The sequence below is a fragment of the Podarcis pityusensis genome (genome assembly GCF_964106645.2).
Source record: "Podarcis pityusensis genome assembly, chromosome: 1".
NCBI classification, from domain to species: Eukaryota; Metazoa; Chordata; class Lepidosauria; order Squamata; family Lacertidae; genus Podarcis; species Podarcis pityusensis.
In genome coordinates this window covers 32,757,960-32,783,024 of record NC_138028.1, presented here as the reverse complement: position 1 = coordinate 32,783,024, position 25,065 = coordinate 32,757,960, and the positions used below count along the sequence as shown (strand labels likewise).

At 43.8% G+C, this 25,065-nt stretch overlaps 1 protein-coding gene across 2 annotated transcripts in view; it reads left to right on the top strand.

Annotated features, from left to right (window-relative positions):
* The first annotated feature begins 17,583 nt into the window (after window positions 1-17,583).
* The window catches only part of TTC6 (tetratricopeptide repeat domain 6), a 66,037-nt gene continuing 58,555 nt past the window's right edge, over window positions 17,584-25,065 (top strand). Inside the window, exons 1-5 of one of the 2 annotated variants that reach the window (XM_080977495.1) lie at window positions 17,584-17,789; window positions 19,816-20,875; window positions 21,596-21,676; window positions 22,515-22,598; window positions 24,088-24,195. In XM_080977495.1, the coding sequence (XP_080833621.1) occupies window positions 19,826-20,875; window positions 21,596-21,676; window positions 22,515-22,598; window positions 24,088-24,195 (1,323 nt within the window). In that variant the 5' untranslated portion in view covers window positions 17,584-17,789; window positions 19,816-19,825. The remainder of the gene's footprint in view (window positions 17,790-19,815; window positions 20,876-21,595; window positions 21,677-22,514; window positions 22,599-24,087; window positions 24,196-25,065) is intronic. The other variant, XM_080977496.1, reaches the window with a different exon arrangement.

Here is a 25,065-nt window from a genome sequence, read left to right as displayed (position 1 = left end):
CACCGTTTTTCCTCTCGTGGAGGCGGGTGGCCTCAACTTCCCCTTCTATTTTAAGGGGGAAACTGGTGCTTCTCGCTTTTCTCAGTGTTTAGATTTCTCCATTAAGATAGCCGAGAGTGTAAAAAAGGATCTCCTCCTTGCAAAAAGGGATGAGCAGAGGTTGTTTTTTTTAAAAAAGGTTGTTTTAAACCTGATAATGGAGTTGCGGATGACCGGAATTTCGCATCTAATCCTTCTGAAGCAAAAGGATGAGCTTGCTGGGTAACAACAATGGTCTATTTAGCTCACTGTTGTCTCTCGCGATGGTGGCCAACCAGATGTCACAGCTAGTTTCGGAGCAGGGCAGCTTTCTAGCTACAGATCCTAAAATTTCCCCTCGCCGGCTTTGCCTGTCTCTCTATGGTTAGTGAAGAACTATCAATAATAATAATAATAATAATAATAATAATAATAATAATAATAATAGGTCGTTTCCTTCGCACTCGCCATCCTTCCAAAATTAAGCGCCTTCTCTCCGGCTTGGACAAAAGAAAGATGAAACGCAGCCTTGGCTTTTTGTTAAACCAATGAATACCGCAAACATTATGCTCTAAACAATAGGAGGGCACTGGCGCATTCAGCTCCGGAGAAGTGAAGACCTGCCCGCCTTTGCTCTCGGCTGCCCGCAGGATCCCTGTCAAAGGGGAGATGAAATCCAATGTTTATGTCAGGATCGGACTTGTAGGCAAAATTGTTAACAGTGCCTTTACTCGGCCACGAGGAGGAGGGAGAGAGAACTTTGGGGGGGGTGGGGGGGAGGGAGGCATTGTGGATTTAAACAGCTTCTGCGCGCCTTAACCAAATGGTTACTGTACAGAGGGCGCGGGATCTTCCGTTTTCCCGGCTATTCCTAAACCCCATCGCTCAAAACACACATACACGTGCAAGTACAAGCTCCAATTCAAGGAAATAGGATGGTGGAAGCTTCAAAACGCCTCGCTTCCGTTCAATACGTACATTTCAGAGCCCCTTGCCCTTTTCGACTCGACCCCCTCAAGCCGCCACCTTACAATGCAATCCTCTGCGTGCTTACTTGGAAATGAGTCCCCCTGTGCGCAATGGGGCTGATTCGAGAGTAATTGTGGTCAGGACTGCAGCCTGACTGCCTGGTATGACCTGCTCCTTCAACTCCTGCGCTCCTTTCTTTAGTTTCCTTACCTCCTGAGATCTCTTGCCAGTCCCTACCCTGTCCCACAAAACTCCTGTCCTGTGATATTTCAGATCCAGCTAAGCCGAGAATCCCCCCCCCCACTCATAGATTCTGGTTTGCCAATGTCGTTAGTTTTGTTCCCCTTACTTGGAATGTTGGTGAACATTCTGAGCCATCTCAGCGGCTCAGCCAGTGGGAAGCTTCACAGGCGCAATTCCATATGAAATAGGAAGGACTGATCTTCCCAGTATGTATATGAAGAATTAAGATCTAGAAGGTTGGAGGCTGGAAGGTTCTGGGTCAGAGAAGCCAGAAGCTTGCCTTTACTTTGCCTCTCGCTCTCCATACTTCTGTCTAGACGCGGGAAGTGGCTTGCATTTCTCCGAGCTTGTTTTCTGTGCGAAATTTTCGTGCCTTTTCAGATTTTGGAACCCATTCAAATCAATTTCAATTAATCACGGCGAGCCTTCCAAATTCGGAGCGCCGTCTTTTTTGCGCCTATTACGCAAGAAACAACCCCCGCTGAATTCCCAACCGGATGTTTTGGGCATATAGGGGTGAGACCCTGTAAATCAGGAGTGGCTGACTCCTGGAGTCTGGAGCTTGATGTGCCCCCCATGACATTTTCTGTTTCTCTTCAAGACCCTACCGATTTTGGAAGCTACAGAAAACATTCAGGTAGGTACACTTCTAAGGGTTTAAAATCTCTCCGCCTAGCGTAACCCTGGGATCCCGGTGCAAAGCATTAGATGGGCCATTTTGTGAGACGGGAAGGGAGCGATCACTCCTGCCTCACCTGAGCTGAGCAGCGTAGCGGAGGAGGTGGGCTGTGCACGCGCAGGTGAGAGTGTTCCTGCCTCCACCCCAGGATTGGCCACGAGTGAATACGAACGAGCTAATGAAAGTTTAGCCCCACCAGAAAAATACGGCATATGAATGAGCAATAATTAAAATAAAGCAGTCTAGCTAGGGAAAAGGCGTCGTCGAAAGAAAATGAATTTTATTTTATTTTAATTTATTAAATTTGTATAGCTTCACCCGAAGATCACAGGGCGGTTCACAACATAAAAATACCTAATAAAAACAAGAACAAACCAATAACCCCACTTATAATGGAAGTTTGTTTACAAGATTTATATTGCCCTTCACTTTTGTGTTTTCAGAGCGGTTCGCAGAGAGATGATCTTATGTCCGAGAGAATGCAGAAAACTATACTAAAAAGTGTGCACGTAACTAAATAAACCCGTAGGTCAAATGGGGTCTCTGAATTGCAATTTATTCCCTGCGGTTACCGCAGAAATTCTCAGCTAGCCCGATGCAGCCTAAAATATTCCACTGAATTTAGTGGGATGTTCCCAACTGCGTATAATACACAGAATATCCTCACCTATCTACCTGATTTTTCTTCTACTCCACTTCCTCCAAAGAGTTCAGGATGGTATACATGCCCCCTTTTAGTTCTAATCCTATACCCACTTTCCTTGGAGTAAGCTCCTTTGACTTCGCTGACTGGGACTCGGATTAGACAGGCGTGGGATCGTGCTCTTATACAAACGCTTCAAAGTAGGTACAGTGGTACCTCAGGTTACATACGCTTCAGGTTACAGACTCCGCTAACCCAGAAATAGTGCTTCAGGTTAAGAACTGTGCTTCAGGATGAGAACAGAAATCGCACGGCAGCGGCGTGGCAGCAGCAGCGGGAGGCCCCATTAGCTAAAGTGGTACCAGGTGAAGAACAGTTTCAGGTTAAGAACAGACTTCCGGAACAAATTAAGTATTTAACCCGAGGTACCACTGTACGATCGAGAGGCAGCAACTGGGCTGGCCCAAGGTCAGCCAGGAAGATTGCGGAGTTCTTCCTAAACATTAGGAAGAACTTCCTGACAGTAAGAGCTGTTCGACAGTGGAATTTGCTGCCAAGGAGTGTGGTGGAGTCTCCTTCTTTGGAGGTCTTTAAGCAGAGGCTTGACAACCATATGTCAGGAGTGCTCTGATGGTGTTTCCTGCTTGGCAGGGGGTTGGACTCGATCGCCCTTGTGGTCTCTTCCAACTCTATGATTCTATGTGAACCTCGGTCTCCCAACCTAAAAGCAACACTGGATTAACCTCTGCCGCACCCGCGGCTCTTCCTGTAAAGCCCCTGGGGCGCGCCAAGTCCATACAGACAGACGTTTGATCTATATAAGTTAGACGACTATTTATTATGCCCATTTCGCAGATGGAGTGGCTTGCCCAAGGAATCCGTCGTGGCTGAAATGTGGTCTGTGAATCTAGGAACATCACATAGCCGGGCCATTTGATGACGACATCGGGGCAGAAGTGACATTTGAACCCAGGTCTTTGGGATACTGTAAAGCAACCAGCTGTCCAACGAGAGTCTGGACGCGGATCGGAGGCGAGAGGCGGTCGTGGCAGAGGCAGAACCTGCTCAACCCACATGCGAGCCCCACTCTTTCTCTTGAACCCAACCCCATCGCATCACCAGCACCGGACACCGCCGCTTCTCACCCTCCAGATTTCGGCCAGATTTGTTGATCCTGCTTATCTTGACTTTCCAGGGAGCGCCTTTCCCATTAAGCAGCGTGCAAGCAACCCGAGTATCATTTATTTACCAACCGGTTGGAAACAAAGCATTGGCGCAGGCACTCTCTCCTCACACACCCGCCCCCCCCCCCGCATGCACGAAATGGTCTCGGTCCTCTCGCTTCTGGGGGATAACAGGTTGCGCTCTCAACCAGGGCCTGAAGCCTCTCTGGTTTCCTTGCAAACAACGGAACAGCATCTCGGACGCATTTCCCCACCGATAACTGTGTTTGGACATATTCAAAGGAACCCGCGTGCCGTTTCCCGCTCCTGGCCAGCCTCGTGCAAATAAAGGCTGCCCCCATGATGTTGATCAGAGAGACTCGGTCAGATGTGCTCGCCACCCAGGTAGCCGTGAGTGCAATTTCCCTCTTGCCACAAATCAAGGGTCGTGAATGGAGTCTCCAAAACAGGGCACCCACAGCCATAGGAGCCAAAAGGTCGGCCTGCCTTTCTTCAAGTTCGACGCGGTCTCCTGTTATGTTGTTGTTGTTTAGTCGTTTAGTCGTGTCCGACTCTTCGTGACCCCATGGACCAGAGCACACCAGGCACCCCTGTCTTCCACTGCCTCCCGCAGTTTGGTCAAACTCATGTTCGTAGCTTCGAGAACACTGTCCATCCATCTCGTCCTCTGTCGTCCCCTTCTCCTTGTGCCCTCCATCTTTCCCAACATCAGGGTCTTTTCCAGGGAGTCTTCTCTTCTCATGAGGTGGCCAAAGTATTGGAGCCTCAGCTTCAGGATCTGTCCTTCCAGTGAGCACTCAGGGCTGATTTCCTTAAGAATGGATAGGTTTGATCTTCTTGCAGTCCGTGGGACTCTAAAGAGTCTCCTCCAACACCATAATTCAAAAGCATCAATTCTTCGGCGATCAGCCTTCTTTATGGTCCAGCTCTCACTTCCATACATCACTACTGGGAAAACCATAGCTTTAACTATACGGACCTTTGCTGGCAAGGTGATGTCTCTGCTTTTTAAGATGCTGTCTAGGTTTGTCATTGCTTTTCTCCCAGGAAGCAGGCGTTATATCTGCTGCCTAATGGCAGCGGGCTCTAATTATTCTTGGAATCAGAGCCGATGTGGTTGTTCTGGTTAGAGCAGGGTTTCCCAAACGTGGGTCTCCAGCTGTTTTTGGACTACAACTCCCATCATCCCTAGCTAGCAGGACCAGTGAGTCAGGGATGATGGGAATTGTAGTCCAAAAACAGCTGGAGACCCAAGTTTGAGAAACACTGGGTTAGAGTTAGAATGATGGACTCGGACCTGGGAGACCCGGATTCAAATCCCCACTCAAGTGTTAAGAAGCTCATTGGGTTGATCTTGGACCGTTCAGCGTCTCTTAGCCGAACCTACCTCACAGGGTTGTTGTGAGGGAAAACCATGTATACTGCCACATTGGGGGATGGAAATCTAATAAATAAATAGACGGTTCTGCTGGCATCTTAATAACTAGGATTTCTTCTGACGTAGTCAACGAGATGGCTTTCAGATGTGGTTGGACTCCAGCGAGCTCGCATCAGCCCGAGTCAACATGACCAAAGATCAGTGAAGATGGGGGGTCCCTGGAGGGCACTTGCCTTGACGACCCCACACTTTTCGTGACGAGAGAGGTGTGATTATTCAGCTGGGTTTTCAAGCTCAGGAAAGGCGCCTGCCACAATGGCCGCTCCACCGTAGACACGTCTCCTCAAAAGTAAGGACCCCTGAGTTAAATGGGGCTTGCTGTTGTGTTGTTGTTGTTGTTTAGTCGTGTCTGACTCTTCGTGACCCCATGGACCAGAGCACGCCAGGCACCCCTGTCTTCCACTGCCTCCCGCAGTTTGGTCAAACTCGTGCTGGTAGCTTCGAGAACACTGTCCAACCATCTCGTCCTCTGTCGTCCCCTTCTCCTTGTGCCCTCCATCTTGGGTCTTTTCCAGGGATTCTTCTCTTCTCATGAGGTGGCCAAAGTACTGGAGCCTCAGCTTCACGATCTGTCCTTCCAGTGAGCACTCAGGCTGATTTCCTTAAGAATGGAGAGGTTTGATCTTCTTGCAGTTCATGGGACTCTCAAGAGTCTCCTCCATCACCATAATTCAAAAGCATCAATTCTAATTGCAGCCCAAACACGCCAATTTTCAAGGGTCCACAAGACTTCTCCTTGTCTTTTGATGCAGCAGATGAGCAGCTGTCCCTCGGAAGTTAAGGTGACTTCGGAGAAGTTGGTGGAGAAGGCATCTGACACGTGGTCATAAGGAGAGGAAAGTAACGAGAGGAAAGTAAGCACGCACAGCTCTCTCCATGAACCATTTTCGATCTGGAATTTCGTTCTTTAGGATGCCTTCACACGTATACACACATCATGCGATTCCTACCCGCGAAATTAGAGCGAAGTTGAACGTATAGAGTGATCTGACAAACATAGTTTCCTGGTCTGATCTGAACTTTCTGTTGGAGGGTTTTTTAATCTGCATCTGCATCTGCTCGTTCACACGCGCGAGTCATCGCAGCCCCCAGGAAAGGAGAGTGAATGGGTGCGAACCATTCCTTTCCAGACTGAACCCTACAGCTGCGCGACTTGTAGCCGGATAAAGGGGGGGGGGCACACACACCTCGCCGTGCCAAGACGCAGGCACCAAACGCCTAACGTCTGAGGTCCTCAATTTAGGGAAGGATGGTAAGTTCAGAGGTAGAGCTCATGCTTCGCAAACAGAAGCCCAAATTCCAACCCCAACCCCCCTTTTCAAGTGGCCAGGGCTGGCAAAGTCCTCGACTCTGAAATTCTGCCCAGCCAGTGCCAGTCACTCAACCGAGCTCGATGGACCACAGGTCGGGCTCTGTTCTATGTTCCCAATACATTTGACTAAGACGCTGGAGAAAGGAGTCTGAAGAGGATGTTAATCATCGCGTTTGCACACAGAACTGCCAAAGACTGGAGCAACATGGATGTTACGAAGTAGCAGGCTGTGGCAACATTATCCGCAGCAGGTCATCCTGTAAAGTCTAGGGAACCTCCAGCGGATCTGAATGGCTACAATTCTGATCAGGGAGATTCTGAGCAGAGGCTTCCTTGTCCTAGAATGAACGCGGGGGAACTTGTGGGTCGAACCGTTCGGAAAATGAGCAACTAGGCTGCCCAGATCCAAAGAAAGTTTGCGGGGGTGAGGCTGCAAACCTACCTACCTACCTACTTAGCTACCTTTCTCTCTCTCTCCCTCCCTCCCTCCCTCCCTCCCTCCCTCCCTCCCTCCAACAAACGTCCTTACAACAATCCTGCGAGGTAGGATAATTAAAATATAGTGATTGGCTGGCCTGAGAAGATCCAATGAAGGTTGGGGCTGAGCGGGGATTGGGACCCACGCCTTCTGAACTGGGTACGACACCCTGCGGGTTAAACCACGCTAAGATTCCTTAAGCAACTCCGTGGGACATATGTCCATGTAAACCTGCGCAGGATCGCGTTGCGCGTCGCATTGCAAGGAACGGGGTTTATCGCCCATCTGATAAACTCGCAGCACGAGTTACTGGCCAGTGCTGAATTTGTGCCTACACATTCATCCCGGAATTTGTTTTATAGTGCCGTTGATGAGTCCAAAGAGCCAGAGAACTTGCCCTCATCTGCTGAATGTGACTGATTAGTGAAATCTAGCTGCACTAATATCTAGAAGTTTCAACAGATAGTCATTACTTGGGGGAAAAAATATAAAATAGATTAAATGGTTCATTGTTTAGGATAGAGATATTAGAAGCTGTAATTCTACTCACATTACACAGAAACGGATTTCAAAGGCATAAACATAGCTGTCAACTTTTCCCTTTTCTTGAGAGGAATCCTATTCGGAATAAGGGAATTTCCCTTAAAAAAAGGGAAACGTTGACAGCTATGGGCATAAATAACAAATACATGTATTTTCCAGGAAAATTTAGGATCTAAACTGATGGGATTAAAAGGTCTCAGATACCTCCTACATACCTAGGAGTGAGTCCCATTGAATGCAATAGGTTTTTTGAGGAGGCAGGAATAGGATTCAGCTGTCAGTAAGTATATTTAGCCCTTCGAGGTATACTGGTTTAGCTAAAAGCCTAGTTTAATTGTGTTTGGACATATTCCAGCAGCCTCCCCCAACAAGGTCCCTTCAGATATTTTAGACAACTCACATCATTCCCAACCGTAGGCTGTCCTGGCCTGGGCTGATAGGAGTTGTAGTTGAAAAGGTTTGGAGGGCTTCAACTTGGGGAGGGCGGCATGACAGCCTCCAACCATTTGTAAGCCAGCTGTGGATTTTTATAATGATCCAAGGGCATTTTCACACAAGATAAAACTCTATGAAAGTCACATCTGTGTACAACAGTAGTTCTGCCCCCACCCTCACCCTATGGACCACTTGAAAATCTCTAGGGGTCTTGGTGGATCAGTTAATAAACTTAGGTTGCTGAGAAGGTCTCCATTAAATATTCACTTTTTATTGGTGAATAATTTCTGAATTTCACAGAAACCTTTTCAGGTAGAAAGAGGAAATTAATAAGTGTGCACAATAGGATATCTGCCCAATAAATAGTTTATTCTGTTTTACCTATGGTTACGTCATTTCCTGGTAGGGTTGAGATTAAAAAAAACAAACAGAAAAAAAAGGTCCTCTTCTGCCTTTAAGAGCAGCTTGATCTACAGATGCGAACAAGTGATAATGTTTCTCTTGTAAATTCTGCAGAATGAACTTATGCTAAAGCACCAATCGATTCCCTCTGCCTAGAATCATAGAATCATAGAATCATAGAGTTGGAAGAGACCACAAGGGCCATCGAGTCCAACCCCCTGCCAAGCAGGAAACACCATCAGAGCACTCCTGACATATGGTTGTCAAGCCTCTGCTTAAAGACCTCCAAAGAAGGAGACTCCACCACACTCCTTGGCAGCAAATTCCACTGTCGAACAGCTCTTACTGTCAGGAAGTTCTTCCTAATGTTTAGGTGGAATCTTCTTTCTTGTAGTTTGGATCCATTGCTCCGTGTCTGCTTCTCTGGAGCAGCAGAAAACAACCTTTCTCCCTCCTCTATGTGACATCCTTTGATATATTTGAACATGGCTATCATATCACCCCTTAACCTCCTCTTCTCCAGGCTAAACATGCCCAGCTCCCTTAGCCGTTCCTCATAAGGCATCGTTTCCAGGCCTTTGACCATTTTGGTTGCCCTCCTCTGGACACGTTCCAGTTTGTCAATGTCCTTCTTGAACTGTGGTGCCCAGAACTGGACACAGTACTCCAGGTGAGGTCTGACCAGAGCAGAATACAGTGGCACTATTACTTCCCTTGATCTAGATGCTATACTCCTATTGATGCAGCCCAGAATTGCATTGGCTTTTTTAGCTGCCGCGTCACACTGTTGGCTCATGTCAAGTTTGTGGTCAACCAAGACTCCTAGATCCTTTTCACATGTACTGCTCTCAAGCCAGGTGTCCCCCATCTTGTATTTGTGCCTCTCATTTTTTTTGCCCAAGTGCAATACTTTACATTTCTCCCTGTTAAAATTCATCTTGTTTGTTTTGGCCCAGTTCTCTAATCTGTCAAGGTCGTTTTGAAGTGTGAGCCTGTCCTCTGGGGTGTTAGCCACCCCTCCCAATTTGGTGTCATCTGCAAGTTTGATTAGGATGCCCTTGAGTCCATCATCCAAGTCATTGATAAAGATGTTGAATAAGACTGGGCCCAAGACAGAACCCTGTGGCACCCCACTAGTCACTCTTCTCCAGGATGAAGAGGAACCATTGATGAGCACCCTTTGGGTTCGGTCAGTCAGCCAGTTACAAATCCACTGAGTGGTAGCATAGTCAAGACCACATTTTACCAGCTTCTTTACAATAATATCATGAGGCACCTTGTCAAATGCCTTGCTGAAATCAAGGTAGGCTACATCCACTGCGTTCCCTTCATCTACCAGGCTTGTAATTCTGTCAAAAAACGAGATCAGGTTAGTCTGACATGACTTATTTTTCAGAAATCCATGCTGACTATTGGTGATCACAGCATTCCTTTCTAGGTGCTCACAGACTGTTTGCTTAATCATCTGCTCCAGAATCTTCCCTGGTATTGATATCAGACTGACTGGGCGGTAATTATTTGGGTCCTCTCTTTTCCCCTTTTTGAAAACAGGGACAACATTTGCCCTCCTCCAGTCTGCCGGGACTTCGCCTGTTCTCCAGGAATTCTCAAAGATGACTGCCAGTGGTTCTGAGATCACATCTGCCAGTTCTTTTAATACTCTTGGATGCAGTTCATCTGGCCCTGGAGACTTGAATACATCTAGACTAGCCAAGTATTCTTGTACTATCTCCTTAGTTATTCTGGGCTGTGTTTCCTTTGCTGAATCATTTGCTCCAAATTCTTCAGGTCGGGCATTGTTTTCTTTATCGGAGAAGACTGAGGCAAAGAAGGCATTGAGGAGTTCAGCTCTTTCTGTGTCCCCTGTTTGCATTTCACCATCTTCTCCTCTGAGTGACCCCACTGTTTCTTTGTTCTTCCTTTTGCTACTGACATACCCATAAAAGCCATTTTTGTTGCTTTTAACCTCTCTAGCAAGCCTAGCATGTTGGCAACTCTTATTATCCAACACCAACCAGCAACAGTACTATACAGATAAACATCAAAGCCAAAGGAAGGTGCTGCGTTTCTTGGCACAAATTTATGACAATTCGTACAGTCAAGTGAATGATATACCGTATTTTAGACCTTGTTTAATAATAAGGGTACTTACCTATTTGGCTTAGGAGTGCTAAGGCTTTGACAAATCAAGTTTCTGTTAAGTGGAGGAAAACATTCATTGTAAAATGGTGAAAATAACTTTGATCAAAACATCAAAACTGTTGAGAGAGCGAGAGAATCAACAGCAGCATTTTAGTCTGGGTTGTTGAGGAAATGTCTGTGTTTAAACTGGCAAAGAAATAAAGCAAAAGCTAGATTGGCAAATACAAAGAAAAGCCTCTGTGTGAGAGTATTTATTGCAAGATGGCCCTATATAAAATAATTAAAGGCCTGACTGATTTCAAGGGACCATAAATCTCAAGAGGTAATTATGCTATGAAGGGACAATCTTGCAACACGTGAATTGATGCAGGAGGCTTGTTAGAAAATGCCTTACTTCTTTCTGTCGTGTAACTGTTGAAGACACAGAACTGCTGCTCATTAAAAAGTGAGCAACTCTTAACATGAATGCTATTTAACATTGCTACTTTTTTTTACTCAGTCGTGCAGTTAAGTAATACAGTATTTGACTCTGGCCTTAATGGTCTTAAGGGACTGGACACACATCACTTTGGGTTGCAATGCATATTACTTTACTTCAAAAATGTGTTAAGCCAGACGCCAAGTGGGATAACTTCACTAAAGTGGAGTTTCCTACCTTGATGACAGCATTGATCTGATTTGACCGCCACTTTAACTATGGAACTTGCTCCCATGGGAAGCAGCAGTGATGACCAACTTGGATGACTTCAAAAGAGACAAATTCATGGAGGATAAGGCTATGCTCTCCCTTCAACCGGCTGGAGGCAGCACACTTCTCAATACCGATTGCTGGAAACTGCAGGAGGGAAGATTGCTCTTGTGGATTTCCTGCAGGCATCTTGTTGGTCACTGTGAGAACAGGATGCTGGGCTAGATGGGCTCTTATGATTTTAAGTTCTGAGCCTTTAACGTCAGCTGTAATGAGATATGTGGAACTTAGTGTGGCATGTCACCCCAATCTCTGAGTGCTGCAATATTCCAGGGGCTGTAGGTGCTTAGTTCAGTTTCATTGGACTGAGGGACAGTGGAGACAGTGGTATCTTTAGGAATATATTTATACATATTGTTATGTACTGAGTTGAATAGGATCCAAAATGCAGCAGTCTGTTTGGTACTAGAACAATAGGATTCAGAATGCAGCAGTCTGATTGGTCCACAGGAGCCACCCAATCCAGCACCAGGTGGAAGTGAAACCACAACCTGATTGGCCTACAGGAGAATCCCAGAATTAGCCAATCACGTGGGGCCCATTGTGTAAATAATGTATATAAAGCAGACATTCTGGGGGAACTTCCATTCCTCCTCATCACTATGAGCTGAATAAAGAGCATGAAATCCACTCTCGACTCCAAGTATATTTCACATATATACATCCTGAGCCTATGATGGAAGGGCTCACCACATTAACAACCCAATAATGACATGCTTTTCCCCATAGCCAGGTCTCTCACTCACAAGCCTCAGCCTGTTTCTAGCTTCTAGCTCAGCTTTCTCACACGCTTCAACTCTAGCCTTTGCACTTCTACCTACCAAACAGCTGAGGGAGAGAGGGCCAACCCATTTGCACAGGGCCACTCCCTTTGTGACCTTAATAACCCATACTTTGGGAGCCATTACCAAGCTGGCTTTGCTATCCCAGCCATTGAATCCTTGCTGGATCCAGGAATGAGCAGGGACTCAGGCATACAGTCTAAGCCCTCCCCCTAAACTGACAACACTGTGTTATAAGGAGAACTGTGACATTCAACAGGTGAACTCTCTAATGCTTTATGTTGGTATAGATGTCTGAATCTGATTTGCTAATATTCATCCTTCTAGGCTGCGTTCTTTAAGGAGTTAATTGTATTTAGGAATGTGTTATGACATGAGAAAGGTCTGTAGTCCTCGTGTATGACTACAGCAGGTGGGCTTCCTTTATAGGCCTTTTTAAAACCATGGCATCATGGCAAATAAGCAGATACAATGTATATACAGTTGAAACTTACCAATAGTGTGAAACATCTTTTTTTTAATGATGATGATGAGGATGATGAGGATGATGATGATGATGATGATTATTAATAATAATAATATGCACCTATGGAGGCAATACTAGAAATCTTTCTAGATAACAGTCCCACCTTCTGGCTAGAGTTAAATACATTGGTTAAGCCAAGGTTCTTACTTAAAAAGGTTGTCCCTCTTCTCAGTCTTTGGAATGCCATGTATCAGTGGTGGTTAGCATAGTCCCCACTCAAACAATTCAAGCATGAATGGAGAAAGACTCTGCCTTCACTAGCATCCTGCTTTATCAGAGCTCTCTTGATGGCTAATAGATGGTTGCAAAAAGGTTGCTTGCACTCATTCCCATTAACTGAGGCTTTCTGGTGCCACGACCACTTAAGTGGTGGTGACACATTAACTTTTGCATGGCTTTTAAAATGGCAAATGCCCTGTTCTTTGGAACAAAGATGAGGAGAGAGGACTCCAAGCCCCTTTTACTGCTTTGTAAGAGTCAGATCCACAAAGCTTTGTGTGACTAGTGTTCTCTGATGGATGAGTTGGAAGGAGGCATTTCTATCCACAGATATTGAGCTATAGTTCTTCTTTATGAACCTTGAGAAGACTCAGAAACATTTCCTTTCTACATGCCCTTTTGGTGCTCAGTGGAAATCACAAGATGCTAAGAAGTTCTATACAACTGAGCATCTATCATCTATCTATCTATCTATCTATCTATCTATCTAATTTTAAGCAAGGACTGTTGGGGCTCCGGGGGTTATGGTTCATCTGTGTGTGGGAATTGTCCCCTGCCCGCGGATGCCCAGGCTTCCAACATGGTTTACTCAGATTTTGAATCAAGTCAAACCAACGTCTTGGGTTTACGTGATTCAGAAAGATGACACACAGACCAACACACAGTGTCCCAAGTCAATCTGATTACAACCTGAGCAAAATTCATGTTAAATAAAGACATTAGACAATCCAATATGTATTTGATATCATGTCTGTGGCATCTCATTCAGTCTTCTGTCATTTAGAGTGGGTTCATGTTTTAATTAAAATGCTCAGAAATAAAATGCTAGCACTTTAATGCCTAGTTGACTGATTTTTTTTAAATTTTTAATAACAAAACTTAAATATGAATTTTGTAGCCTGGGTAGATACTGAATTTAATGCTACTCCTTCAGAAATTATGTAATTCTGGGTTTTTCCTCTTTCCCCTCTTATCTTCCTGGGCTTCTGACCAACTTTCTGTGGAACTCAAACTAGGAAGGAAGTTGCACACTGGGGCTACAATCCTATTCCCACAGAGGATAAAAGGGAAATTCTTATTAATTTCAATGGGATTAGGATTGAGCCTTTTTCGCTGTGCAAATGAATAACTTTGAAGAGGGCTCAGATTCCTTGCATCTACTGTGCTATAGTGTAGGAAAATAAACAGTGCCAATTTATCTGAAACTGTTCCTCACCAGTGTGCCAGAATCCTGACCCCCAGAGAACCTATTGTGGCACAGGCTAAGGGGCTACCCTTCTGCCTATTGTGAGCTTTTCCTTTGCTTCCTTCCAGATGCAAATCCCAACATTCCATTCAGGTCATCCTTCCTGATGCTAATAGCTCTTTATATTCATTGCCATGTCCTGTCCCTCCTGCTGAGGCTCCTGTGGAGAGGTGTCATGGCTGCCTAAAATGGCATACTGGTGGTTCTATTTACTGTTTAAAACTACAAAGAGTCTTCTGGCATCTTAAAGACAAATGTATTACGTCATAGGCTTTTGTGGACCAAAGGCCACTTCATCAGATGCACAATTAAAAACAAATGTACTATCAGTTGCTCTTTGACTTTCTTTTAAAAATCCTGTCCATGTGTATGACTCTTCCCCGACTTTCTTCATAATTTATATCAGTATTTCCTCCACTCATCCCAGTATGGCTCGAAAGAAAACTGTTAGAAGCTCAGCAAGGCTTTTCAGCATTAACTGAGGTAGTGAGCAACTGAACTGTAGAGGGCAGTACTGGATGGAAGAATGAGAAAGTTTACTCTTAATTTAAAACAAGGTAGATATCTGGATACAGCAAGCAATTCTACGCCCGCTTACCTAGGAATTAGTGTAACTGAATTCAGTGAGCCTTACTTCTGAATAGATGTGTATAGGATTGCATTATTGTATTTCCAAAGAGCTAAAGGTGGCACACCTGATTCTCTTCTCCCCTCCCTGCTTTTATATTCATAACAACTCACTTAAAACAAAGAAAATAACATTCAACAATCCATTAGAATATGATTGTACACAATAAAACTAACTCTCATAATATCAGTAAATAACTCTCAACAATGACAACACAATAAATCATTGCTAAACTATCATCAATAAAAATAACAGCAAGTCACAATACAGTAACATCAGAGGAGAAATAAAGGAAACTAATAACAGCAAGTCATAATACAATAACATAATGGAAACTAATAAAGTGGAATGATGTTTGGATGGTCCAGTATAAATCCACCAGACATGCACTATTATTGGGCCATGACATGTTGCAGAACACGCTGGTGAAAAGACGAGTCTGAAACGGCCCCTGAGAAATCACTCAGTGAAGTTTAAGGCCAAGAGAAACTCTGATCTGAAGACGGCACTGACATGGCAGTTTATTCTATTTTAACATTTCCTTGTTAATTTCTTGTTAATATTTGAGCTTTCGCACAATGTAAAAGCCACCTCTGGAACTAATATAGCACAAGTTTAGTTCTCACTTCCATATTATTTGCAAATGGATTTTTCCCTTGGAAACAACCTGGAAATGAACACTAAACTTCCACTATGGTTCCAGAAGTGGCTTTTACGTGAAAACTCAGATATAATGCAGAACTTAAGAGTTGGGGAAAAGTCATGAAAACAAACTAAACTGCCATGTGAGGGAGAAACCTGGCTCTCCTCGTCCTAGTGCATCACACGACACAGACCCTTTAAACAGAAGTTATTTAAAGGGACCCCTGACCATTATGTCCAGTTGCGGATGACTCTCAGGTTGCAGCACTCATCTCGCTTTATTGGCCGAGGGAGCTGGTGTACAGCTTCCGGGTCATGTGGCCAGTATGACTAAGCCACTTCTGGCGAACCAGAGCAGCGCACAGAAATGCCGTTTACCTTCCCGCCGGAGTGGTACCTATTTATCTACTTGCACTTTGACGTGCTTTCGAACTGCTAGGTTGGCAGGAGCTGGGACCGAGCAACGGGAGCTCACCCCGTTGCGGGGATTCAAACCGCCGACCTTCTGATCAGCAAGCCCTAGACTCAGTGGTTTAGACCACAGTGCCACCCACACCCCAAATAGTAATTGTGTAGAGGCTAGAGGACTATGCACTTGACCATATTTACTCGACTGGTTCCCCCCCCTTGTTTGCTTGCAAGGTGCTTTGGGGTTGCCTTGGGCAAGATAAAGCAACTAACAAATGTAATATAAGTAAATAAAAATACTGAATGAATGAATAAATCGATTTATTTCAGTTACTGACCAGAGTGCAAACATATGCAACAACAGAGAGCATATAGATATAAATAGAGTAAAATTAATCTCTAAGAGCTGAAGCACGATAAATAATTTAGACACAAAACAGCTCTCTCTCTATGTTAAAACCTTATATGAAAATACTGAGCCAGAACAGTGGTCTAAGCAGCCCACAGCTGTCTCTTCAGAGGGGCAGAGGATTCCCCTAGCTCCTGGCCTTTTAATTGGACATACCGAGGATAAAACATAAGCAAGGTCGATGGTCCATGTAGCCAGGACTGGATTTAGGTTTGATGAGGCCCTAAGCTACTGAAGGTAATGGGGCCATTTATATGTCCAGCTGTCCTTTGTCAACAGCAAATTGTTACTGTTTTTCTGTTGAATATATGCTATGGTAATTTATGGACCTAATAGGTATCTAAAGCCATTTGCACATGTTGCCATGCAACCAGTCCATGCAGAATGTAGGCACCCTGTATATAGAAATGAGCAAACCAGTGATATTTTAGGGAGCAGGAGGGGGCCATTACTTACCGTACATCATAGGAGCCTAGACAACACAAAACACCGTTGCTGTATGTAGGTTTCATTTTATTTGTTTTTATCTTATATTTTGGAAATGTACATCCAGGTGTTTTTTTCCTTTAATTTTTTGAGGACCCCCCAAGAGAGTGGGGCCCTAAGCTATAGCTTGCTTTGCTTATATGTAAATCCAAAATTAAAAGACGCCTGCTCCTTGGGAGAAAGGTGATGGCAAACCTAGACAGCATCTTAAAAAGCAGAGCCATCACCTTACCAACAAAGGTCCGTATAGTTAAAGCTATGGTTTTCCCAGTAGTGATGTATGGAAGTGAGAGCCAGACCATAAAAAAGGCTGATCGCCGAAGAATTGATGCTTTTGAATTATGGTGCTGGAGGAGACTCTGGAGAGTCCCATGGACTGCAAGAAGATCAAACCTCTCCATTCTGAAGGAAATCAGCCCTGAGTGCTCACTGGAAGGACAGATCCTGCAGCTGAGGCTCCAGTACTTTGGCCACCTCATGAGAAGAGAAGACTCCCTGGAAAAGACCCTGATGTTGGGAAAGATGGAGGGCACAAGAAGAAGGGGACGACAGAGGACGAGATGGTTGGACAGTGTTCTCGAAGCTACAAACATGAGTCTGACCAAACTGCGGGAGGCAGTGGAAGACAGGAGTGCCTGGCGTGCTCTGGTCTATGGGGTCACAAAGAGTCGGACATGACTAAATGACTAAATAACAACAACAGCAACAAATCCGGCACTGGTCCAAGCAGCCCACAGCTGTCTGAGAGGGGAAGAGGACCCCCCAACTCCTGGCCTTTTAGTTGGACCTGCCGAGGATAAAACATAAGAAAGGCCGATGGTCCACGTAGCCTAGCATCCCACAAGCAGGACTTTGAACGCCCTCTCTCCACAGAGAGCCAAACGCAGCCGAGGGGATTGTTTCCAGCGCGACCCTCCCTTGCCCCAGGGGGCGCTCTCGCCAACGACGCACCCCCAACCCCACCGCTTCCCCTCCCACTCCCTGTAAGCCGGGGCCGGCCAGGCCTGTCTCTCTTGCGTTGACTCCGCGTCCCAGCCCGTTCCTAAGCGACCGCGCGCGCTTCCCTCCCCGCGGCGGGCCAGAGCTGCTGCCGTCGTCGTCGGCGGCCGCTGAGGAGGGAGAAGCTGGGAAAGGACGAGATGGGGAGAGGTGGAACCGAGCCGTGAGGGAACCGCTTTCGGGTTGGCGCGGGAGGAATCGCGGAGCGAGGTTTGCTTGAAATGTTTCGCGGGGAAAAGTTAACGTCGGGCGAGGATTTGGCGCGAAGCAGCCGCGTGGCAGAAATCCAACAGGTGCAGGTTTCCATCGTCGTGGGAAACCCCCTAAGTCAGGCATAGGCAAACTCGGCCCTCCAGATGTTTTGGGACTACAACTCCCATCACCCCTAGCTAACAGGACCAGTGGTCAGGGATGATGGGAATTGTAGTCCCAAAACTTCTGGAGGGCCGAATTTGCCTATTCCTGCCCTAAGAGGAAAGGGGCTTGCCCTGTTGAATTTTTCGGTCCCAACTCCATTGTTTAGGGGTAGTCGGAGTCCATGAGCAACTTGAGGACCACGGATTCCCAGCCCCAGCCTGAAAGGCGCAGGACCGACCCTGCCAGTGGGTGTGTGTGGGATGGATGTGGGAACTATATGGCCTGTGCCAGATTTATGTATAGTAGTACCTCGGGTTACATACGCTTACATATGGTTACTGTAATGCTTCAGGTTACAGACTCCGCTAACCCAGAAATAGTACCTCAGGTTAAGAACTTTGCTTCAGGATCAGAACAGAAATTGCGCAGCGGTGGTGCGGCAGCAGCGGGAGGCCCCATTAGCTAAAGTGGTGCTTCAAGTTAAGAACAGTTTCAGGTTAAGAATGGACCTCCAGAAAGAATTAAGTTCGTAACCCGAGGTACCACTGTGTAAGCTAAACAAGCTATAGCTTAGGGCCCCACTTTCTTGGGCCCCCAAAATTTTTAAAAGGAAAAAACCACTGTATTAATTGTATTTCAGTTCAACAATTACTTTGGTAAAATACATATTGTGTTATGTGCAAATGGATTTAGATATCTATTAGGTACCTATAGCATATATTCAACACAAAAAACAGCGACAATTTGTTGTTGGCAAAGGACAGCTGGACATATAAAGGGCCCCATTACGTTCAGTAGCTTAGGGCTTCATCAAACCTAAATCTGGCCCTGCCTAAAGGGCACAGGACCCTGCCAATGGGTGGGTGCGGGATGGATGAGGGAACTATATGGCTGCTGTGTGTGATGACTTGGTTGTATATAATCAGCTAGACCTGTTGCGAAAGTAAAAAAAGGCGTCCCCAATTAATTATGCAGCAGATTCTTTTTTTTTTTTTTTTTTAAAAAGCAAGTATTTTGTTAAAATGGCAGACAGCAATCTCTGTCTTAAAAGAGGCATTTCTTCCTCTTTTGCTCAGGAGGTAAGGCCTCTCCTAAGAAGGCACCTGGTATAACTTTCACACACATCATGTAAAAAAGTCAGCACTTGTGCTGTTTCAGAATCATTGCCTTTTACTTATATGTACAATTGTGCAAATTAACTAACATTTATTTTATCAACTTGCTTTTTCTAATAGGCAGTACCCTTATTGGAAACTATTTAGTCAAATTAATGTTGAAATATCATTCGGGATTTATTTATTTTTATAGAGGAGCAGGTTTTAATCAATCAATCAATCAATCAATCAATCAATTGCAATTACATCCCACCTTTTCTCCACGGAGCCCAAGTGGCATAAATGGTTTTCTCCCTCCTCATTTAATCCCCACAGCAACCCTGTGTGCTAGGTTAGGCAGAGAGACTATGACTGGCCCAAGATCACCCAGTGAGCTTCATGGCTGAGGCTGAACATTTTATCAATCTGTCAGTCAGTGATATAGTTTGCTTGTTATTTGTGTGTTACCTGTGGTGCTGGGGAAGGAGAAAAATTAAATGGGACAATTGAAGCCCTCCTGTTCCTCTCTCTGACTAACCATGGTAAATTAAATGTTTGTGGCTTTTCTGTTTTTCTTCTCCTTTTTCAGACTTCCTAGCAGTTCTTCAAAAAATATTTAGAGCTTCATATAAATTAGCATATCAGGAATCACTTTTCAGCTTGTCCACATGAAGCTCCCAGATATGCTAATTTACAAAGTCAAGAATATTAAGAGGTCTCTTAATCTTTTATAGCTATGAATTTTAATCACATATAAGTAAAATTCTATGTTTATTTCTTGAAAGGTGCAAAGAAATGGCTAGAAAACATGAGCATTTTGGCTTAAGCTATTTGGAAGAATTGCGTATCCTTAAGGAACGTGAAAATATCTGCAAAGAATCTCGACAGAAATTTGTCAAGTTTAAACAAGCAATTGCTGATGTTCATGGAGAACTGGAAAAATCCAATTTGGAGGTTGAACCACCTGAAACAACCTTGTCTTATAGGAGCTCAAGGAGCCCATCCCCACATCTTGAAAGTACAGATTCTTCTCTTGAAGTGGATTCTTCTAAACGTCTGAAAGCAGTTAGGATCACTGTTACCGGCCTGGACGATCAAACACAAGATGTCACAACTTCACAAAAGACATCTAAGAAAGAGGGCAATGTTGACAAGAAACAGTCCCCTAGTTTTAAGAAAACAACCTCAGAAATCAAAAGTGATAACATGGAAGGTGAACATGAACAAGTTGCAGTAGCAATAGCTTCTTTCGTAGGTACAAGCAAACAACTCACAATGCTAAAGAAACCAGAGCCCCCACCGAAACCCAAATATCAAAGGAGTCATGCGAAATCACCAGCTAAATCTGTTGCTCTACAGAAAAACAGTTTGGGTATGGAACAACTAAAGCAAAAAATAACATTTGAAGAAGTAGTTGTTTCTACAGTTGGAGGAACCAGTGCTTTAAATGTAGAAGCTGATGACACACATTCTGTGGTTTCTGGTTCAAGTGGAAAATCTGATATGTTGAAAGAAATTTCAAAACCATGCTTATTAGGTTCAATATTTGATGTTGAAATATCAGTTAGTAAAAGAAGCAGTGGCTCATCTAGTATGAAGTCTGCTGCAGAGGCTTTGGTAGAAATTTCATGTGGGAGTACATCAAGCATTTCAAAAGCGAGGCACCTCGCGCGAAGTAGGTCACAACTACAGCGTTCCCTGCAAAAGATGCCTTCTGGAATAGCTGTAAGGTCTATTGATGAAATTATTGCATCCCTGAAGTCTACTATACCAACTCCCTCGGACCTGAGGATCAAAGAACTTGTGGAGAGTATTCTTGGTCAGGACTACAACGTAAACAAAGCAGTAGGTGGACTTAGAATGCGTGAAATATGTTTGGTTTTATTTTTAAAATTTGCATATTTTTCTCTGAAACCTACACTGTGCTGTAACACAGATAAAAAGTAGTACCTTATAAAACTAATAGTTAGACTGGGCAAATATAAATGCATCCTCCTTTGATAGGTTTTCTGTAGTTTAATAGATATATTAGTAGAAGTATCCTGGAAGTACACAAAAGCCATAGTTGCAGCCTGCTGCAAAGTATGTATGTATGCATGCCTGTGTGTGTGTGTGTGTGTGTGTGTATACAGGCTTCATCCTGGTGGTTCAAAGTGAATTAAAATGGGTTAAAATAAAATAAAACAAAACAAAACACTTATTCTGTTTCTGACTAGGGCCCTAGGGAAGAGTTTCATGCATGTGAAACACATACTGAGGGTGCTTGTCTACATGACTTTCATGTTTGAGTATCATGTGCAGCTTTCCAAGTTGATATTGGATGCAGAGATTGATGTAGTGCCTAACCTACAGTATACAGAGATCAAGTTCATAGGTATGGTACAGCTTGAATTGTGCCAGAAATGTATAGGATCATAGTAGAGTGGTTATTGATAGAACGTGCTTTAAAAAAATTATACGGGAGATTCCACACTTACATTAGCATCAACTTCAGCAAAATGTTTTACTGTTGTTTGACATTGGTGTACTTTCTAATATATTTATATATATTTTCGTACAATGAAGATATTAGCTATGAATGAAGAACTTCAGGCGAGAGAACAAGGGACTCCAGCTGTAGAAGTTTCACCTTTGGAAATGGAACAGGTAAAATTGATAAGGTTCAAAGCATTATCAGAGAATGATGTTAATTTTTTAGTATTGTTTCAGAGGACTGCTCTAATAAATATTTTAGTCCTTTATCATATACGCTGTAATCAAAGTAGCTGCAGATTGAAACGAAGGAATATTAGTTGAACTGAATCTCCACTTGCCCTGTCACTTGTACATAGTAGCATAGGGCCACTGATCCCCCCCAGTACGGAGCACATTGACTCCATAAGAAACTACTATGGAGGATTTGGGGACCTGGAGCACCATGTGAAATGACAAAGCCTGCAGCTTGTGGGAATTGGTAACATAGCTTCCCGGTAGGTGAGCAGACCTTTAGATCCAGGCCTAAATGTGAAAAGAATCTAAATTGTATCACATAGTAGTACATACTATGTAAACAAATGCCTTCCTCATGGCTAAAAGATGATGCTAAGAATCATGCTTTTTAATCTTAATCTTTGCAGGCCACAGCACAACAGGCCAGTGGCCACAGAGGCAGGGAAATAACAGTGTGATACAATAAGTAAGACAAGGCACCACTTTGAATTGAAAAATTGACCACAACTTGATTACAGATGTAAGATGGATTTTGGCATGGGCATTGGGTTTGTATCCTGGATCAGCAACCTGCTTGCTGACTGATATCTCCATCAGGGTAGAGCCTGGCAAAAGGATAATCCCCATTGATACAGATCTAATGGTGGAATTCCATAGGATGCCATTCAGGGATGTTCTATAACCTGTTGTCCCCCATCAAATGCTTTCATTATGGCTAAAATGTGACATCAAAGATCATGCTTTTTAATCTTAATATTCTTCTTTCTTTCTCAAGCCACCACCTGTTAAAAAAGACCATCTGGCAACAGAGTTGGCACCTGAAGAACTGACACCAGAAGATGCTGAACAAGTGAAAGTGGTATAGCTTAAGCTTCTGTTATAGAAAAATATTTGTTTCTTAACCTGATATTCTACGCTGTTCTGCCTAATGGCAGCAGAACATAGAATTGATTATTAAGCTTACAGAGAATGAGAATGCATGCCATTGCTTTGATACTGGGACAATGCCTTTATATGGAGAAGGAGCATTGCGCTAGCTGAGGTTGTGCTCCAGATTTGGAATGGATTACAAAATAAACTTGCACATGCAAAAAGTGGTGGTGGTAGGTACAGTTAGGAGACAAGATGGGTTATGTTGCACTGCTGTTTACTGCTAGTCAGTTTAGGGAGGTTCTTTAACATTTGCACAAACACCCCCACCCCACTGCAAGGACTAAAAGTGGCCACAGTTAAATTTCACTGTAAGGGTGAAATAAACTAGTATAACAGAACTTGCTTTAGCCACTTTACAATATACTGTACCTTGTATTCCAACTATTTTATATCTGTTGAAAGCAAATGATGAAATGAGAGCTGAAAACAAACTTGGTTTTATATACATAATGTTATATATTTTATGTTATTTCTACAGTTAAATATCCTAATTTGAAATAGAATCTGCTTCCTTTTCTCTTTTGTTTTGAAAATCTCTCTTTTAAAAAAATATATCTTTATTAATTTAAAATAAATACATTTACGAGAAAACAGATGTACATACAAGTAAACAAACATACAATCAAACAAACAAATAACAGAAAATCTCATGAATATTCCTTGAATTGCTTTTGTTAGCAATGACTTACTTATAGTTAAAATTTAAAAATATATATATTGTAAGCGTTAGCTGCCTGCCTTGTGTGATGCAGCTGCCCTCCCATCACAGCTGCAGTTTGGCTGGACAGGGCTAGGGTAGAGAACGATGGTGGTGAGGTTGGGTGTGTGCAAGGATGCTGGCAGAGCTAATCTAGTGCTTCTGCTAGTATGCCTGGGCAGCCTCAACATGACTGCCTCCATGCCCCCACCTCACGGTCTCAACCGGGTACCGGTAATCTACAGCAATGCCAGCACTGGGAGGATGACTCAACCACACAGGCTGCTACTGGTTGTAATGAAGCATAACAATTACTACTTGTGTTATGGCTGCTTCTGAAAATTGACATCCCTGTACCATTGCCAAGGAAAGAGCTCCCTTCTTTTGAGAATCCATTCAAGCCCGTTGATTTGGGGCAGTAAGAAATTTGCAACAACTGCTGCTGGGTTGGCAGGCATATAAGCATTGGGTCTCTGATTAATATACAATATCCTTCCTCCAACCTGGTGCCCTCCAGATCTTGTGAACTGCAAGTCTTAGCAGCCCCATTCAGACTGACAGGGCTTGGGGATAATGGGGTTGTAGTCCAACAAACCTGTGATGGGCTACAGGTGTAGTATTCCTGGTGAAGATGATACAGCTTGTTCATAAAACATCACTTCTTTCATCCATGATGATTGATACTGTAGATTGTATATTTGCCCTTTATTTTCTCTAGGATATACCAGGATCATCACGGAGAGCGAGCTTTCCCCAAGCTCACCATCCCCAAGCTCATTTTCAAATGGAAGCCGCAAGAATGAGAGAAGATATTGCTGAAGTTAAGGTAAAACTTAAATTCTAAACTTTCTTGTTTCTGACTACTCCTTTCTTTGCTGATACTACCTGTATTATTCTCTTTCCAAGCTGCTGTTTTATGCATCCTTTTTCTCCTTTATATGGAGAAGGAGCATTGCGCTAGCTGAGGTTGTGCTCCAGATTTGGAATGGATTACAAAATAAACTTGCACATGCAAAAAGTGGTGGTGGTAGGTACCGTTAGGAGACAAGATGGGTTATGTTGCACTGCTGTTTACTGCTAGTCAGTTTAGGCAGGTTCTTTAACATTTGCACAAACACCCCCGCCCCACTGCAAGGACTAAAAGTGGCCACAGTTAAATTTCACTGTAAGGGTGAAATAAACTAGTATAACAGAACTTGCTTTAGCCACTTTACAATATACTGTACCTTGTATTCCAACTATTTTATATCTGTTGAAAGCAAATGATGAAATGAGAGCTGAAAACAAACTTGGTTTTATATACATAATGTTATATATTTTATGTTATTTCTACAGTTAAATATCCTAATTTGAAATAGAATCTGCTTCCTTTTCTCTTTTGTTTTGAAAATCTCTCTCTTAAAAATATATATCTTTATTAGTTTAAAATAAATACATTTACGAGAAAACAGATGTACATACAAGTAAACAAACATACAATCAAACAAACAAATAACAGAAAATCTCATGAATATTCCTTGAATTGTTTTTGTTAGCAATGACTTACTTATAGTTAAAATTTAAAAATATATATATTGTAAGCGTTAGCTGCCTGCCTTGTGTGATGCAGCTGCCCTCCCATCACAGCTGCAGTTTGGCTGGACAGGGCTAGGGTAGAGAACGATGGTGGTGAGGTTGGGTGTGTGCAAGGATGCTG